The sequence below is a fragment of the Limulus polyphemus genome, unplaced genomic scaffold (genome assembly GCF_000517525.1).
Source record: "Limulus polyphemus unplaced genomic scaffold, Limulus_polyphemus-2.1.2 Scaffold1347, whole genome shotgun sequence".
In the NCBI taxonomy this organism is placed as follows: Eukaryota; Metazoa; Arthropoda; class Merostomata; order Xiphosura; family Limulidae; genus Limulus; species Limulus polyphemus.
In genome coordinates, this window is record NW_013666957.1 from 168,837 (window position 1) to 187,724 (window position 18,888).

Genomic DNA, 18,888 nt, shown 5'->3' on the forward strand with positions numbered 1-18,888 from the left:
ATAATAATAATGATGAACTTATCCACGTTAAATGTTAAGTTTCGACTTTTAATCGGCAATAATCAAAGGGACCAATGTCACCTTTCATTACAATTTGTAAGTTATGTATATATATGTTTTAAGAAATAATTAAACCTTTAAAATATGAATCTTAACATACAAAGTATACATAATTAACTAAAATATAAAAGTAAAACCTAAATTCAATCTAACTGTCTATCAAACTAATACATATAAGGCAAGAGAAAATTGCCAAGCGCTATGGACACCACTCTCAACAATGAACTTGTTATAATGGCTCTGAAAGTAAATCTATACCATATGTATCATGTAAGGATAAACGACCTTGAAGAATGAAATCTGCTCTTTCTATTGGTTATAAGCTTGGTATTCAGCTTAGAACAGTTGCTAAGTCACCCAGCTTTTATTTTGCAAGTGGCCATAGCATAGCTTGTACTCGAGAATGTCTATAACAATTTCATTTCAAGGCCATTTCTATAAAGTTGTATCAAGTTACTAGTAGACAAGCTCTATGTACATGTAGTCTACTATCAGCAAGAAAGATATTTTTAATCGTGATTGTTTCTTGTATAACAAAATCTAAAGTTCAGTTGCTATAGCCACTTGCACTTCAAGTGAAAGCAAACGTGAAGTTCTTAATTATTCGTTTAGCAGTTTCTTTTGAAATAAAGGAATAAAAATTTAAATAATATAAAACTTTGAATCATAGCATACTTGATAACTCTAATTTCATTAAAATACATTGATAGTAAAGTGGTTTGATTAAATTTTGAATGCAACTCAGTAATACTTTGTGACATGTGCAGAAAGAGATTTAGAAATGGAACCAGAGACTATAGGGTTAAGGGACTTTGTTTCTTTCAAGTATGAACTCTCAGGTTCACGTAACTTCAATTTTCTGTACGAGTGAGGAATATTGTCACAATAGTTAAGTTTAAACTTAGCTACTGGAGGCATGTTAAACATGGATGATGTGACAACCATCATGCATAGTGTGGTGAGTTCCATTATGCAGTTGGGGAGTTTTGGTGCTCATCCATTCATCTAGCATCCTTCCCCTCATTCTGAGGGGAGGGGGGAGTATGAAGAGTTAGACGACTTTAACCATTTTTTCTTCCTCCAGATTATGGCCAAAGAACCTCTCTTCTGGTTGAGGCAAATTTTCGAACTTCCTCATATTATTGAGACCTTATAACTTAGGTATATTCTATTCTCTAATTCCTGTGTCATATTATGCTTCCTGTTCCCTCCTTCATAACCCTACCCTGAACAAATTTTATCTTTCCCTCTTCTCCACTACTGGTGTTCATGTTACTTCCTTTTAAGATCATCTACTTTCCCACAATTATACGCCTCATCCTCCTTGCCTTTCTTATTCCTTTCTCATGGCCTACAGTCGTTCAGACTTCCTCTATCTGAAGTTGCAAACTTTAGAGTCTCTTTTTGTCTGTTTGTGGGGCAGACATATTATGGTCAGCATTGCTCTCCAGTGCCATATTCTCTCATCTTTGCCTCATCCTTTCTGTGTTTTTTTACTTTTCCTCTCTACACCTTATGTTAGAGGCACTTCACTGAGCCCCAGATGATTTTATTAGCAATTCTTGTTCCTTTCTCCTTTTTACCATAGCCCATACTACTACTACTTTTGCCTTTCTTCCTGTTCATATGGATTATTTGTTGTTGGACTTGTTGGATAGGGGTACCCCTCCTTGCCCGTGTTCAGCTTCTTTCCATCTTTTTAATGGACTCCACCTTGCTCTATTTTTGGAGGTATTCCTGATTCAGTTGAATCACATGTGGAAGCTGCCCATCATCAATCCTCGTTAAGTTTGTTGGTTACTCGACTGTTCCAAATCCCTTATCCCACTCCTGTATCTCATCCTAGTCCCCCTGCTTCCCACATTTTCTTCCTTTCTTTCTTCTGCTCAACTGTCTTCAGTCCAGCATCAACTGGCTCTAAATTGACTACAGAGTAGATTCGGATCTCATGAGGGCTTGTCTGATACAGTATTCTCACCTTTGGGAACAACTTTCTACAGACAGATGGGTTACTCTAGCTCTCACTCACAGATGCTCCCTCCCATTCCCCTCACAACCCACACCCAGTTTACTTCCCTTTTTCTTTGGATCCCATCTATCTTCAACATTTGGAAGATTCAGTGTGGGAGCTGTGGCATAAACAAGCCATAGAGAGGGTGTAAGACCCTTCTTTGGGGTTTTGCTCTTGCCTCTTCATGGCACCTAAAAAAGACTGGGGATTAGCAATTATTTATTGACCTTTCCTCCCTCAATCACTTCATAATCTTCCCTCATCTTCATATGGAAAATTTATTTTCCTTTCATTGGTCCTTTTCACCCAGACTATAGATGATCAAGGTCGTAGGCTCATACACTTTCCTTAATATTCCCATTGCAAGGTCTTCAATACAGACAAGGTATGCATTACCATTATTACATAGATGATTGGCTTCTCCTGCCCCACTCACAGGTAAAGTCTTCCCTTCACACCTCTCTTCTTCTGTGAAAAGCTGCCCATTTGGGATGGCTTGAAAAAACTTCCAAATCCTTTCTAACCCCCACTTAATGTCTAGTTCACCTGGGAGTATTCTTCGACTCATTTCTCAGCTGAGCTCAACCTTCTCCTGTCCACTTGAAAGCTCTAGAGCTTTCTGTCACCAAGTCTTTCCTACTCATATTGGATGAGAGATTCTATTACTTTAGGGAACCCTGGATTCACTTATTCCTCTGGATCTTGCTCATATGTGCCTCCTCTATTGGTCCTTGCATGACCAATGAAAACTCTTACAAGAACCTTTGGACACAATGGTTCTCTTGTCTTTTCCTCTTCTTAAGAACCGTTCTTGGTAGCCTGATTGCTCCAGTACTTGTATCTCCACCCAAACCTGACTTACACATCTTCACCAATGCTTTCCTATTTGGATGGGGAGCATCTCTGAATGACATTCTTACATCGGGCACTTGGACCCAGGAGGACTTCTCTCTCCACATCATCATGCTCGAACTTTTGGCAATATGTCAGGCTTGTTCCTATTTTCTACTACTCCTGGTGGATCATTTAGTTTTGACTCACTCCGACAACTCTACAGCTGTTTCCTACATCAACTGTGAGGGGAGTAATTCTTTATTCTCCTGACCATCTCTCTGCATTTTTACCTGACTGTGTGATGAAGGATGCCTCCCATGGCACCCTTATTTCCCAAAATTCCACACTGAGCCAGGATAATGGAAAGTGCTCATACCATCCACCCATATATGCCCGTTCTTGAGACTGGGTGTTCCCCAAGACCGCTTGAGGTATCCTCGTGGTATACCCTCATATCTGTCTACTGTCTGATCCAGGCTGTACCTATTCCATATACTATCATGGAAAAAAAACTAGCATCATAGGGTGCACCCCCTGCTTCCCCGGCTCGCACTTGCTGGCTTTTCAAACTAGGTTCACACAGCCACCTGTTGTACTGTCTCTAGTGAAGGACCTTTACAGCTGAAACAGAATTGATGGAGATCCAGGCATTTTCTCCAGGTCTCCCATCACTAATTCCTCCTCCCTTGTATTTTTTTCCAGTGGAGTAAGGGAGACCCTTACCATTTATCAGTTCTTAACTGCTGGGGTGGTGGACCATGGATAACCTTCACCGATTGTGACCTAACAGCTGGGGCTGAAACAAAGGTTACCAATCAGTGGGAAGTGGAGCAGCAGTGAAATTATCAGTGTAGTGCATGTCACCCCTCATATAATTATCCCTACAACATACCAGAAGCACTTCTTACTATACTGTGCCCTCCTCCTGCAGTCTACTTCTGTTCAGTAGAGTTGAGGTGCACATGCACCACTATACCATGTCCTCTTCTGCAGTCATGTCTGTTCAGTTGAGTCGTGGTGAGCACACATTGCATGCTTCATATTACATAATTAATGACATTACTTTCTGCACCCTCCTAGAGTTTAGGTGAGCATGCACCACTATTACACACTACAGCATGTATTTTGTGCACTTTTCCCACAGCTGATGTCATTCAAGAGTCTGCTGGTAGAGTTGAAACAAGCACACACACACTATTAGTCTCTGTACCCTTCTCTCACATCTAGTATCAATCTAATAAACCTGATGGTAGAGTTCAGATTTGTACTATTTACAGTCTGAATGCACCTCAACCACACTACACATATTGGTTTTTTTACCTCTCTTTGGCAAGTACTCAGATGGCCATGTTCTTATTCTGCCCATACCCACAACACATTGAGCTCATTTACCTCTTCCTACCATCTACTCTGGGTGAACAGTGTACCCTGAAGGAGATGAGATGCAGTCTCCCTCAAGTGTGCCCTTATGGAGCCCCAACTATCAGGTTTCACACTCCATGAGTTTTCTTCGGGTGCTTTCTGAAGGGAGCTCATCTAGGTAAGTTTTGTACATGTCCACCTAATCAATATGAGATTCTAGTTTTCTGTGTGAAGAGGTGTATATTATCTTGAAAGTTAACTTTTTCCTTACCTGAAAATGTATTTCTGATAGATACCTCTTCCCACATTTCCAATGCAACTTAGTATTCATTACCTCATCAAAGAATGAGTGCAAAAGCATAAAGGGAGCTATTGCACAAGGAGGTTGTGTTGACCTTTTATTGATGGAGGGCTTTTATTGCATGATAATGTTATTATGCAGTAGTGAAACTCACAATAAATCTCATGAGTTTTGTTGGGAGTTACCTAAAGACTAGCGGCATGCAAATCTCTAAGTCAGACGCACAGGGAAGATAGCTTTCTGGGTGAGGAGGTGAGTATTTATCAGAAATACATTTTCAGGTAAAGAGAATGTTGACTTCAACAAGTTATAAGGAAAGAAGAAGAAGAGAGAAAACTATTTATCTAAACCTAACTGTTCTTTGCATTTTCCAGTAGTAAATAAGATGTTGGAAGCAGTGTAGAAAAGAGCCCTTTTGTGGTGTATATTTATGAATAAGACATTAACAAACATACCAATTGAATAATAGTTGCATTTAGCATTGTGTAATTATGACATTGATAAAAACACTTTTACTATGTATGTTAATTGAGTTACCTATATAGTTAAGTTATAGTGGTATGGTAATTTTTCTATTTTGTTTCTTCTAGGGCTGGTATATAGTTACTTATGCTTTAGGTATTTATCATCTAAATCTGTTAATTGCTTTTCTCACACCAAAAGTTGATCCTGGACTTCAAGAAGATATGGGTAAGGATTTTTTTTTGTTTTTGTTAGAAGTTGTTTATAATAATTAAGTATTTTAGAAGTGGCTTGAACCACATTTAATGTTAATGGTATTTTGACTATTCATAAATTAGCTTTTTCTATACATACAACCCTCCAGTGGCACAGCAGTAGTCTGAAGGCTTTCAACACTGAAATCAGGTTTTGATACCTGTGGTGGGCACAGCAAAGATAGCCCATTGTGTAGCTTTGTGCTTAACAACAAACAAATACATACATACATGAAATATACTCACAAAACTTTTATGCTGATGTATTTTTATGCAATATATAATCTTTTACATTTCATCTTTGAAAGTTGTGTGTTAGTGTCTTTAACATTGAATAAATGTTTTACATACTACAAAGAATTAAAAAGCTATAAAAATGTATATTTGCTACTAGACAGAGATTATGGGCTCATTCATTATGGGCTTACATATTTATAAGCCCTCTTTATCAATCTAAGAGAATAAAATTCATTATACTTAATTTATCTTCATTTTATTGGTCTACTGACTAAGGGGAAAGACCAACCCCAAATTTTCCTGATGTTAAATGCTCAAAATTAAATTTGTAATTGTAAAGGATATGTATTCCTTGTTTCTTTCATGTGATTTATTGTAAGTATTGATTATTTGCAACTACTCTGTATATGACTTGTTCAGCAAGCATACATTGTACAAAAGCAAGGTTTGCAACATTAAATAAAAAGAGAATAAAATTACCTCCTTAATGCAACCACCATGTAACCATGATGCTATATGTACTTACAACTCTGAATGACTAAGGGTATTGTCACAAAACTTGTCTAGCTTTTAGTAAAAATTTAATAAGGTATTTTTACTAAATATTTTTTGTGAATTTATGAAGCCTTTACTGAGTCACAGTAAGGCAAAGTTATCTTCATTTATAAGAATGTAGAAACGTTTTTTCATCTTACAGTTTCGTATTTCATTTGCGTATCTTGTAGAACCTCCTGAATGAATATCAAAAGTTCTTTTTTGGCCAGACTTCATATTTTATTTCTTATTTCCTCTACCATAACACTAACTGTAGTGAAATCATAAATGTACAGTGAAATGAAAAGTTGAAAAATACAAAATAAATTAATGCCTTTTTTTACTAGAGTGACTGCAGATGATAGCATACAATTATTTATCTTTATAGCCTCAGATTCTAACTTTTTCACACCTACTTTTTTAATTTTATGCTATTATTATTGTACTTTGGACCCTCTTTGCATGAAAAGCAATATATTAGAGCAGAATGTTTCCAATACAACTTAGGGTAAACAAACAATCGGGTTACAGTCATGCACTAACTGCAAGAGTCTTTCTAGCTCTCTCATTGAAATGAATCTTGTTATATAACCTAAGAAGTTTCTGTTGTTTACATTTTAGTTACTTTGGTTGAACATGTATAACAATAAATAAAACTTATAATTAAAAAGAAAAAAAGTAGCACTTAGTTGCACTTCACTTGATAACTTATGGCTAAATATAACTACAGTGAATTATGACACATGATACTTCTCGTTCTATCTGATTATGACTGGATTACATTTCTGACTTTCTGCTTTTCTTAACAAAGAAAAAAAGATAGTTTTGGTCAAAACGTGATTTGCAAAAAGAAGTGAAATTTAACTGTTAAACTGGCTTCCATTTATTGTTAATGTTCACCTAAAACATAGATGTTGTTAATTTTCAGAGTTAAAGAAAGACATTTAGATGTGAATGTGTGGTTGTATCATGAAACTGTAAATTAGTAAGTTGTTCTAATATATGTACACACACACAAATATATAACCTTTTGAAACCAACTAACAATCCCTGCTTTTTAAAATATTACATGATTATTACCAGTATATCTATTGTTTTGTATGCAAATGTACCCAGTACTCTGCTACCCAAATATAGTATTATTGATTTCAAATAGTTATGTGTATGTTAGCAATATTAATAAAAATTGGTTCAGATTTTTGTTTTTGTAAAACAAGTACTACTCTTATTTGTTTATTCTATTGCAATCCTGTGTAGATGATGGCCCTGGTTTACCAACAAAAGCCAGTGAAGAATTTCGCCCTTTTATTAGAAGATTGCCAGAATTCAAGTTTTGGTAAATGTGATAATTATGTCAAGGAATTGATCATACGCTACTTAAATACATGTGTTGTAATTTAGGGTTATGAAATGTGCTTCTTTGAAGCTTTATTGAACTGTAAAGTTGGAAGTATTTAGTGTTTGTTGAGAAAGTATTTTTCTTTTTAACACTGTAAGCAAGTAAAATTGGAAGGTCAATTTTTGAAGATGACATTTGCCTGATGTACTCCTTGAAACTTACTACAAATTTATAGATTAGCACACCAAAATACAAATAAAATTTTTCCTGAAACAATAACAGTATGTAATTATTAAATTTGTAATAACTAATAATGCAGGTTTATAAACATACTTTAAAAGACAGAAACAGATATTATTGTTCTTCAACAAGAAATTAAATATTAAAATGTCAATTGTTAAGATGCTATAAAAGGTTTAATGTTGGAAAATATAAGGGTATCACCAGCATATCCAAAATACCATAATGGACATAGTTATTTAGGACATAATTTAAATTAATTCATGTAATTATTTTAAAGTTTGATGTAAAAAGTGAAGAAAGTTCCCCTTGTATATTGTCAAATTGTCAAGCTTTTAAAGAGCTTTGGCAGTTGGTTTTTCACCACTTTTAGAACTCAAAGGGTGTCAATGATGTTCCTTATTTTTTTCATTTTTGCAATAAAAATGATTAAAATTGTGTGTAACCTAGAACAAACTAATTGAATAATATTGTTTTTTTTTGTTTTTTTTTTGGCTTTCAAATGTTCATTTCATTTTTCTATCATTTTTTTTATGTTGGGAAGCTGTTTTGAAAAACATCTTAGAATTTCAATTATTTTGATTGATCTGAAAGTTCCATTTTATATGTCCAGTCAATTTAAACTTTGTTGATATTGGTTAACATATTTCTTTGAGTACTTTATTTTGCCAGTTGTGGTAATTACCACTTCTGGCTATAGATCTAAAAATAAAACAACACAAAAACCAACAAATATTTATTGGATACATAGGGCCTGACTTTTTACAATAGTCAGTTCAGGCTAGGTAACTGTATTTTTCTTAACAATGTTCTTGGTCAAGGTCAATTTGCCCCCCAATGGCACAGCAGTATGTCTGCGGACTTACAATGCTAGAATCTGGGTTTTGATACCCATGGTGGGCAGAGCACAGATAGCCCATTGTGTAGCTTTGCGCTTAATTACAAACAAACAAACAAGGTCAATTTATATATAATAAGTATAGTTTATTATCAATAAATAATGTTCTTTTATTTATGTGCATAATTTCAACATGATACACTTAACATTAATATTCAATAAATAAAGATTTTAGTTAGTATAATATTTTTACATTACCTACATTATTTGCTAAAGTTTAACTAACTTACCTGTTGTCCTGTCACAGAAGAAAATTTCTGCAGGAGCTCAGTGTAGGCATTTTCTCAAAAACAATAAATTACTTCTCACACCACTATATTCACTATGTTGATGTAAATAGTCTATAATCTGATTTATCCAGTGGTATTTAAACTTAGTTTATCTAATTTCAAAGAGGAGCTTCATTAGTAACTGTTCAGGTCACATACTATGAGATCATAAAAGGGTGGGAATGAAAGGCTGTATTAATGAAACCACTGAAAGAGAAAGAAAATCATGTAAGAAACAAAACAGGGATAAATACATTCTCAAGAGATGATAGTTTCTTAAAAATATATAAACCCATGCTTTGGGAGGCAGAAAAATTCGAAATAAATCAGTAAGTACATTGTTTACAGGCAAGAAAGACTCCTATGCTAAATAAATTTTGCAGAATGAAAAATGTCAATTCCAAAACAATTTTGAGTTAAAAATTGTTAAAATATAGATAAAATTATTATTTCAAATCTGATATGTGGAAATGCACATTACACCTGAAAGTTGCTCTTTGTGTGGAAAGGGTTAAAAGAAGGTAATAATGATAAACTTAAGTCAGAACAGGAGATGAAATGATAGAAATGTTAGTTTCAAGTGTTTCTAACTCAGAGCTGTGCAAACAAAACTGATTTCATTGTTCATATACGATTTAGTAACACTGCAATCTGTATTTCAAAGAACCAAAAATATATAAATTCATTTGTAACAAAAAAAATACTACATCACGGTATATAAAAGTTAATAGCCATTTACTGAATTGCTGAGCTTTTATTTGTTACAGTCAAGTGATGTGATTATAAAGTTTTAGCTAACTAAAACAAATCCACTTTCAGTAGTTTAGAATATGAACACTATTATGATGTTAAGACACTATAAAGTTCTGTTCCAATGATCCATAGTCATCATTTTCACAGGTTTGTTCGTGGTACCATCAGAAAATGTATGAGCATAATATTAACTAGTTTCTAAAACAAGACAATGTTTCAATCTGAGAAGGCTGGTATAGAACACAAAACATTGTTATGCTCTACAGATAGGCAGGAGCAGTCTATTAAAGCCAAGGCCTTATGATAAACTTGTTTTATTGTGGTCAGCTGTTTACTGTTGAATTCTAACGTTACAGATTGTGTACTTAATTATTCTTTATCATAGCTTGTTCAGGACTTTTAATCAATTTTTATATTTGAAACATTTCAACCCAGTTTGTTTAAGTTAAATTTCTTACTTTGACCAAATTAGAATGGTTTTGCTATTTATTTTGCTATAAATGAAAAAGATCCAGCTGTTAATTATATAAATATTTGTACTTTCAGGTATTCTGCAACTAAAGCCATAATGATTGCCATGGCTTGTACATTTTTCGATGCTTTCAACATCCCAGTTTTCTGGCCAATTTTACTTTTGTATTTCTTTACTCTATTTTGTATCACCATGAAAAGGCAAATAAAGGTAAGAGGAACTTGCTACTCTATACTCTATTTCTTACAGATAGAACAAACTGCATTGGGAATGCACATTTTCTAAATTAAGCTTAATTAATAAAGCAAGTGAGCACATTAAACAAGTGATTTCTTAAAGAGACTATTAAAACTGGTCATTATTAGCAGGTTCCCACTGACAAAACTGTGGACTTTGCATATAACAGTGAAGACCATGTATTCAGTTTATAAAATATTTTGCTGAAACACTAATTCAGTAAAACTCAATTGAATTTACATCACGATCTGTACCTGTGTTCACACTTATTTGTGTTTTGAACATATTTGTTTTGCCATACCTCCTTTAGTAGACATCAAATCCTAGTCAGAGCTATTCATCCAGAAATAAATATTCAATTACCACTTAATACTGGAATAAACTTTCAGAAAATTCTACCCCTCATCAGTGACTCTAGACAATGGCAAATCAAAAGAACATGACTAGGATCCATATGTTGGTGAAGTATATAGTCTATATTGGATATTTGTAGTTCTCTTTTGTTCACCCCCATGAGTTCATATTTATATACGATGTGAAGAATGTATAGTATTATGCTACTAATTTATTATTCTAAATTATTCAACAAGCAGACTGTTTAATATACCAAAGATGAATATGAAACACAACATGACATTACCCTTTGTTGTAGCTATTTATTTCTAAGTTCTCCTGCATCATCACACTTCATCATCTCCATGGAAGATTCAAATAAAACATTTTGATACTCCAGGACAACCATCAGTATTATTATGTATAAACTACTTCATAATATCTCAATAAAACTTATAGAAGTGATCTGGAGAAAGCTTTAATGATATATATTTAGTAGTTAATTGAAATTGAATTCCATTCACTTCATTTATAAAATAAAAATAGTTTCACATGTTTTAATTTCATAAAAATTTGTTTTTGTAATTGTTGTATCCTTATACATCAATTCTTATTATTTTTTTTTTGCTACTAAGTATGCTATTAAGAAAAATGTTCTCTTCTGCATTGAAGTAGTAACCAGGAGCAACTAAATGTAAAAGTAGAGATGCATCACATGACACAGAGAAATGTATATAGAAATATTTGTTTTTGAAATTAAGTCTCAGATAGTATGAAACATTTGAATTATAAACTACATTTTAATACCAAGTTGATTAATATAAATTGATAATAAAGTTGTTAAATTAAATTTTGAACATACATCTGTAAAAGGCATGACATACATTTTGACTTAAAACGACTATGCCTCTCTATAGACAATTTATCCATTGTAGGCTAAAAGTTGCTTCACTATTGATCTAATAAAGAAGTGAATACTGAATGAAAAATGAAGTAAAAGCAAGTGTTTAACATGACTTACAACAACGTTTGATATCAAAAACCATTAAATTGCTGCACTCCATCTCTCCTCTTTAATTTTCTCTGTTCCCTTCCATGGAGCCCCCAGTCCCTCAGCAGTGAGCCTAGAGGCTTATAACACTTAAAACTGTTTTTCAATACCTGTGGTTGTGGGCAAAGCACAGATAGCCCACTGTAACCAATCAAATGAACCTTTTATGGGTTTCAGAGTGTCTAACCAATTAGAAACACAAACTATAAATATTGACAAGTCATAGAGAGAACATTAAGCACATCACACCCATCATAGAAGTTCCTCCCATCTCTTCATGCTTTTAAAAGAAGCCACTTATTTATTCACACTTACTTGTCATATGAACATATTTATAATCAATAAAAAGAGTGTTCTATGAACTTCACAAGTCTGACTATTGTCTTTTGTGTATGTGTGTGTGTGATCAAAGCCAGTATTTCCTGAGGAAATCTTGATGTGTATAGACTAAATTTGGTGCTCTGAGCAATAACAATTTTTTTAAACTATTTATGGCTTATTTAGAAAGGAACATAGATTTTAATAGTTTTGGGATTTTCTGTTCTAGTGCTTGTTAAAATGCATATTTGAATTCTACATCCATTATTTATTGGAAAAAATCAACATAATTAGAAAAAAAAGTGAGGATATGAAAGCAGGCACCCAAGTGCAAACTGGCCTCAGACTAAGGGAACTGCTATATATTTTATATTTATTGTTATGTATTTTCCAGAAATGGTAAACTAAAATTTAAAAAAACTTGTTAGGTTAGATAAATAAACTTAAATGAAAAATAAATTAACAAGAAACATTTTTCATGATCACTTTTTGAGGAATGCACGAGGAACATGCAGTTTGATGTTGCATAACACTTTGTTTACCCTAAGCTCGCAAATGTCCTGTTGAGTGATTTATTGCCTGTCACAGTACTGAGAGAGGGTTTTAAGAACAACAGAAAAAAATTAAAGTAAATATGAAAGATAGAAGTTAAAATTGTTAGGATAAATAATTAATAATTGTCTATTACAATATGCAAAAACAAATATATAGTTAACTGCATAGGCAACAAAGATATCAAAATTAAAGAATAGGTTAAACAATCAAAGTTTTTATTATTATTATTTGAAGAGGATAACATTTCAAGCTACACTCTTTGTCAGATTTTACAGCTTACAACAAAAACAATATGCAGTCATTCTAGGGGAAAAAAATATTTTTGATTTTGTTTCATATTTCTCATTTCAGTATCCATTATTGATTTTGCTACAGTTTGTGTTAGAATAGAGAAATAAGGGATGAAATATAAAGTTTAACCAAAAAATATTGGATATTCATTCAGGAGGTTCTAGAAGATAAAAAAATGAAATTTAAAAATTGTAAGATGAAAAGAAGTATTTTCATTCTTAGTAGGAGAATCACCTAACATTAAGATGGACTCAGTAAATGCTTTGGAAATCCACAGACGAATCTTCAGTAGAAATACTTTTTCCATTAAAAATTCAAATTTCTTTGGCCAAATTTCATGAAAATGCATGTAAATTTGGATTTATAGTAAACATTACAATGATACTGATCTGATTCCATGCACATAGAGTTAATGCACTTTTTACATTTTGTGGTGCAGAATGAAACATTCTACCTTGAAAACTGAAACCAGTAGAACTTTCAAGAATTGGTAATTTTATGAGAGAGAGAAAATATTACAATCAAAATATACTATAACTTAGTGGAAAAGTAGCTAAAAGTTTTGAACATGTAATTTTCTGTGTTGTTGTCAAATTTTGGGTATTTTTTCTCTTAACTACAAAGTTTTTTATTTTTTTACAGCACATGCTAAAGTATGGCTATTTGCCTTGGACACGAGGAAAAACCATTTATCATGGCAAAGAAGATTCTGGGAAAGTTATCCAAGTAAAGTGAGCCCTGTGCCTTCTAGTTTTACATTTCAGACACAGTTTTGAATTGTGGTAATTTGATTGAACAAATAGTTTGTTTAGGCTGTACAGAGAGGGAGGAATTTCTTTTCAAACATTTAAACTTGTGTAGTCGTGTATCTTCTCTTGGTTTTCTGAAATTTCATGGAAACAGAATACGAAAAAGGGGCAATTGATAAAGTATTTATCTGTTTTTAGGCGGCAAGTCATTTTGTTATTGTTTGCCTATTATGGTTAATCAGACATTTTTGTTTTCATCCCTGACCAGTAGAAGGCATGGTTAATGAATGGAAAATCATCTCCAGCCACCTGTACACTGCAACATGTTTTTCAATTCCAACTCTCCTGTCTTGTGTTATGTAATCAAATCTTGTATAAATGTAAAAAATTAAACACTGAGTTTTGTTGAAATCTGAGATTGTCATTATATCAGCTTTTGTTATTCCAAACATTAGCATCACAATAATGCATTCATTTCTATAAATTTGTAAATAGCTCTCAAAAAATGAAAAAATCGCAAAGCTGTATTTTTCTCATGGTAGCCTCCAATTCTTTATTTGCAACAACTTGTGAAGTTAAGATTGGACAGAGCACAGGTAGCCCATTATGGTGCTTTTATACTTAATAACAAACGTGCATAGTGTAATATTTTGATGGTTTGGATAGTTGTAATAACCAAAAATAGTAACAATTGGAAACATTAATTTCAGTTAGTTGATTATTTCCATGACATTAATCGAATTAATCGTAATTTTGAATTGATTATTTTACTTGAAACTAATTGATGCTCATAGGTAATCAATTATATCAAGTTAATTGCCTAATTCAAATAAAGAAACGTTTTTCTAAACCATAAATTTACATTAAAACTGATGCAAACTCATCATCAGTTCTTTAATGATGCTTCAGTACTATTTCAAGTTGCCCTTGAATTCAATGAATGTTAGTAATGTTCATATTTTCACAGGATGTAGTAAGAAATACTTAACTGTGAACTACAAGAAATAAATTGAGTATTAGTTTTAGGAACATGCTGTACACTAAACATACTTTGTCATAGAAGTTGTTTACTCATAGCAAAAATAACCTAACAAATGAGTAGTTCAATACACTTAGAAAGTTCTGAAAGATGTTGTGGTTTACTAATAATATGAATTTCTAAAAGTTATTTGAATTTAAAATCATGCATGATATGGTACTATCATATGTAAGGTGTTGGCATAATCATTAAATATTTTAAATAATTATAAAAGTATCCTCTTGAACATAATATAAAGTTATTTTCATGGTGTTTCTTTCCAAAAATAGCTGTAACTGATATTATATTTTGTAAATGCATCCCTAATGTATAGATTCCTATTCAAGTCTTAAAATTTTCTTTCTCAAATCTTACCTTCCTCATGTGTTGATGTGTATTGCTGTGTTAATATTTATTTTAAATTGTCATTGTTACTATTAAACTACTGGCTTTAGGTTTCCCCACCAATGACAAGCTACCACACTATTTAAAGACCCTTTGGAGCATGACAGACTATTTTGATAGTTATGTTTATGCCTTTTTTGTCTCTTTTAAGTTATAGTCCAAAACTTTATGTATTTACCCAGCTTGTTTATTTCGAGCCTGGCATGGCCAGGTTGTTACGATGAAGTACTTGCAATCTGCAGGTCATGGATTCAAATCCCCACCCACCAAACATGCTCGCCCTTTCAACTAAGGAGAGTTATAATGTGACAGTCAATCCAACTATTTTTTTGTACAAGAGTGTAATTAGCAGTAACCTATAACAAAGGTACAGAATAAAATAAAGTCTCATTTGTCATGATAAAACTCCTCAAAACATCTTGTGAAATTATGAGATTAAGCATTTAGATTGAAACCACTGAGAAAGCATATGAACTGTAAACCAGTGGTCATCATTTTCCTTTATCCACTTTGACCATGAATAGAAAAATGAAGTTCAATTGAAATTTTTATAGAATAAAACACGTTACACTTTTTCAAGGTTAATATTTTCTTTAGTTTGACTATAAATCAACATCTAAGGTTTTTTACAACATGACATTATCAGCTAGAATTTTCAAATAATTATTCTTCAAATAGTTGAGAAACTTATAGATTTCCTATCTATAAGTGTCTCAACTACAAAATCTTTTAATGTCATACTTAATATATTTCTCTTTCTCTTGAATGGAGAGGTGTTTTATGTAATTGTAGATTAATTAAAGTTGATTTTCTTAAGAACAATATACAAGCTCAGAAGTTTAAGTAGTTGAGACTTGGTTGTGAAATACAGTATTACACACAGCAAAACATTTCATTTTGAAGTTATGCTAAATGAACTGGGAAATCTTGTCATTGCAAGATAGAGATATATAAACTTATTGTTCAGACTGACATAGCATGATGATAGATTTCATCATATTTAACCCTATCCGAACTCTGTCTTTCATTGGTTATTGAATCCCAGATTTCAACATCATAAGTCCTTAAATTTACTGATGGGCATGTTAAGAACTGAATAAGATTATGTCGAAAAGTGAAAATGAGATTGTTTTTGCCACAGTTTGATTTAGAACTGACTTTATTTCTTCATCTATATTTGAAATTCGTTTACATCTAAGCTTTTCTATTTTCAAAACTTTTCATCTGTGGATTTGGAAAGCTGTTTAGTTATCAGGAGAAATCAGCAGGAAGAGTTTATTTATAATCTTAAATAATAAAAAATTAGAATATTGCAATAGTTATAAGCTTAATAATATATAATATTAAAAACAGCTTTCTTTCCAACTAGTTAATAAAAAAACAATGTAAGTTGTGTGTACAATAAAATTCTGAATTAAATTTGAACATTTCACATTTATAGTAACATAAATGACATAAAACCTATTCTTATCAGACACTTATTCTTAAAAGAAGGCAAATAATGTTTTTTTATCAGTTTTTTATGTTATTCCCATTCTTGTGTATTTTTAATCCAAGAAGGAAATTTAGATGTTTTTGAAACAAGAGAAAACACAAATCTGGAATATTTGTATACAGAGTATTAGCTGTATTTTTCAAAAATAACTCAATTTTAAAATTTTTCTGATTTTTATTATGAATAGTTGTACAAATGCAGATTAATTTTTTGTTTTCCTGAAATAAAATTATAGTAATTCATTTATCAGTCTAATGTAATATAAGCAAATTAAACTTCCAAAAAAAAGGTATATCAGACTGTTTTAGATATTTCCTTCTAATTTTCAATTTCTGAACATTAAGATGAAAAATATGCCAGATAATAAAAATAGTTTATTACTTAAGAAACTTTTTCACAAGCCTATTACCAGCTATAATTTAAAACTTTTTATCTTTTTTTTTAAATTGCTGACAACTTTTTATTATTTGAAGCTACTAAAATTTGATGACATATTAATTTGTTTGTCCGAAAACAATGTGGAACTCTGTCATTTTGCTCAATATAATTTTTGTTTTTTACTTGAATTTTGAATTCATCCTGAATATTACTTGTTACTGCTTCACATGTTATTCTGTACTGCTGCAAGTACTTCAGATCTGGCTGAAAGGCACATTACTGACACAATTCCTCTAATGTCTAAGTTTGATGATTATCACAACAGTGAGCTTTGAGGGAGTCTGAAAAGTCAAAATTGTAAATATTTTAATTAAGATACCAAAAGAAAAGCTACATTTGTAAGAAAGTTATATATATATATATTTGTTTCTTTCTTTCTTTCTTTTTATTAAACATAAGAAGAAATAAAAGCTAGTTATTGAGTTTCATTTGTTAATTGTCAAATTCAAGAAATGTTAACATAATGTGGTCAGTTTCACAATTATGATAATAGAGGCAAGAAAAACATAAGCTTTTGTTAGACTTCATAATTGTTTTAAAATAAAATCCTCGTTTTTATAGTTAACTAGAAAAGCTCTTGATAGTTACTCTTACAGGATACCAGAATCACTCACATTTGGCTTGACTAGACTAAAATTAGATAACATGTACATATATTTCTTCTTGAATTATACTGTTGACAAACAAGGATTAGGATTATATGTTTGAATTACACTGTTCATATAATTGTATGGTTGCTTAAATTATACTCTTACTTTTTTTGTACACTAAGTACACCTTGAATACTGCCTTATGTTTTCAAATTGCTACTTAGAGCACACTGTAGATACATTATTAGTTGAACTACATTGTTTATGTATATATATACACTTACTTGAACTACAATATACCCATATACTAGCTTGTACTTTAACAACACTGTATTTGAACTTAATAAATAGAACTGTGAATGGAACATACCTGGGTATTAAGTACACGTACCTTCCATCCTGAATATTATAGTATTTCCCACTTGTAATAAGGTTTTTCCATGGGTCTATGATATGCATAACAAAACCACTAGTTTTATCAGGTCAACAGTACAACACATTCTGGAAAATTTGGTCAGACAATACATCCACCAGACCAACAACTGAGTTTAGCACAGTGTACAGTTTTATTGGTTTGTATTAAGAGTAATATGCCACAATGACTCCAAGCCAAACAAATGTTTACTGCAGCTTGAAGAACTTTAATATTGTTATAATGTTTAGAGTAATCATAGTCGTACAGGTGGCCACAAGAGCAGTATTGTTAGTATATTGGTATAATTGAACATGACCTGTCAGCTTGGGTACATCAGCAACATAAAGAATATACAAAATGGTAATAGAATGGATCTTTGGGAAACTCCAGCAGAAAGATTAAAGGACTGAGAGAGAGAGAGTCATCTAAAGAAAAATAGCTGTCAACTTTCACAGAAAAATTGATTGATAATTCACAATATACAAAAGAGATGATAGATGGATCTTTGGGAAACTGCAGCAGAAGGATTGAGTGTCATCTTAAGAGAAATAGCTGTCAGCTTTCACAGAAAAATTAATTGATAGTTCAGATCTAGGTAAATGATAGTTTAGAAGTTGGTAGTCTAATAATGAAGATGAAGACAGTTGACAAAACACATAACATGTTATTTACAATATTTGAATAAAACCAGAAAAATTTAATGATTTTTCTATCATTACTACAGGATCTCTAGACCTTGAACTCTACATTAAAGAAAGTTTACTCATAGTTAAAGACTGCCCTACTCTTAATGACTTAATAAACCTCTTTATATCTAATGTTATTCTAAGTTAACACACTTAAAACTCAACTGTTTTGCAATATATATAAAATCTTTTTTTGTTTTTGTTTTATGCTTCAGTTTACCATTTTACATAATAATAAGTTAACTAGTGATTAATAATACTGTAGTGTTAGTTAATAACAC

The 18,888-nt window shown here is 32.0% G+C and overlaps 1 protein-coding gene across 5 annotated transcripts in view; it reads left to right on the plus strand.

Annotated features, from left to right (window-relative positions):
- Positions 1-13,971, plus strand: part of LOC106463204 (protein RER1-like) — a 35,680-nt gene extending 21,709 nt beyond the window's left edge. For all 5 annotated transcript variants that reach the window (XM_013923199.2, XM_013923200.2, XM_022390652.1 and 2 more), the window contains 4 exons: positions 5,159-5,258; positions 7,313-7,391; positions 10,101-10,236; positions 13,454-13,971. In XM_013923199.2, coding sequence (XP_013778653.1) covers positions 5,159-5,258; positions 7,313-7,391; positions 10,101-10,236; positions 13,454-13,546 — 408 coding nt within the window. In that variant the 3' untranslated portion in view covers positions 13,547-13,971. The remainder of the gene's footprint in view (positions 1-5,158; positions 5,259-7,312; positions 7,392-10,100; positions 10,237-13,453) is intronic.
- The last annotated feature ends 4,917 nt before the right edge of the window (positions 13,972-18,888 follow it).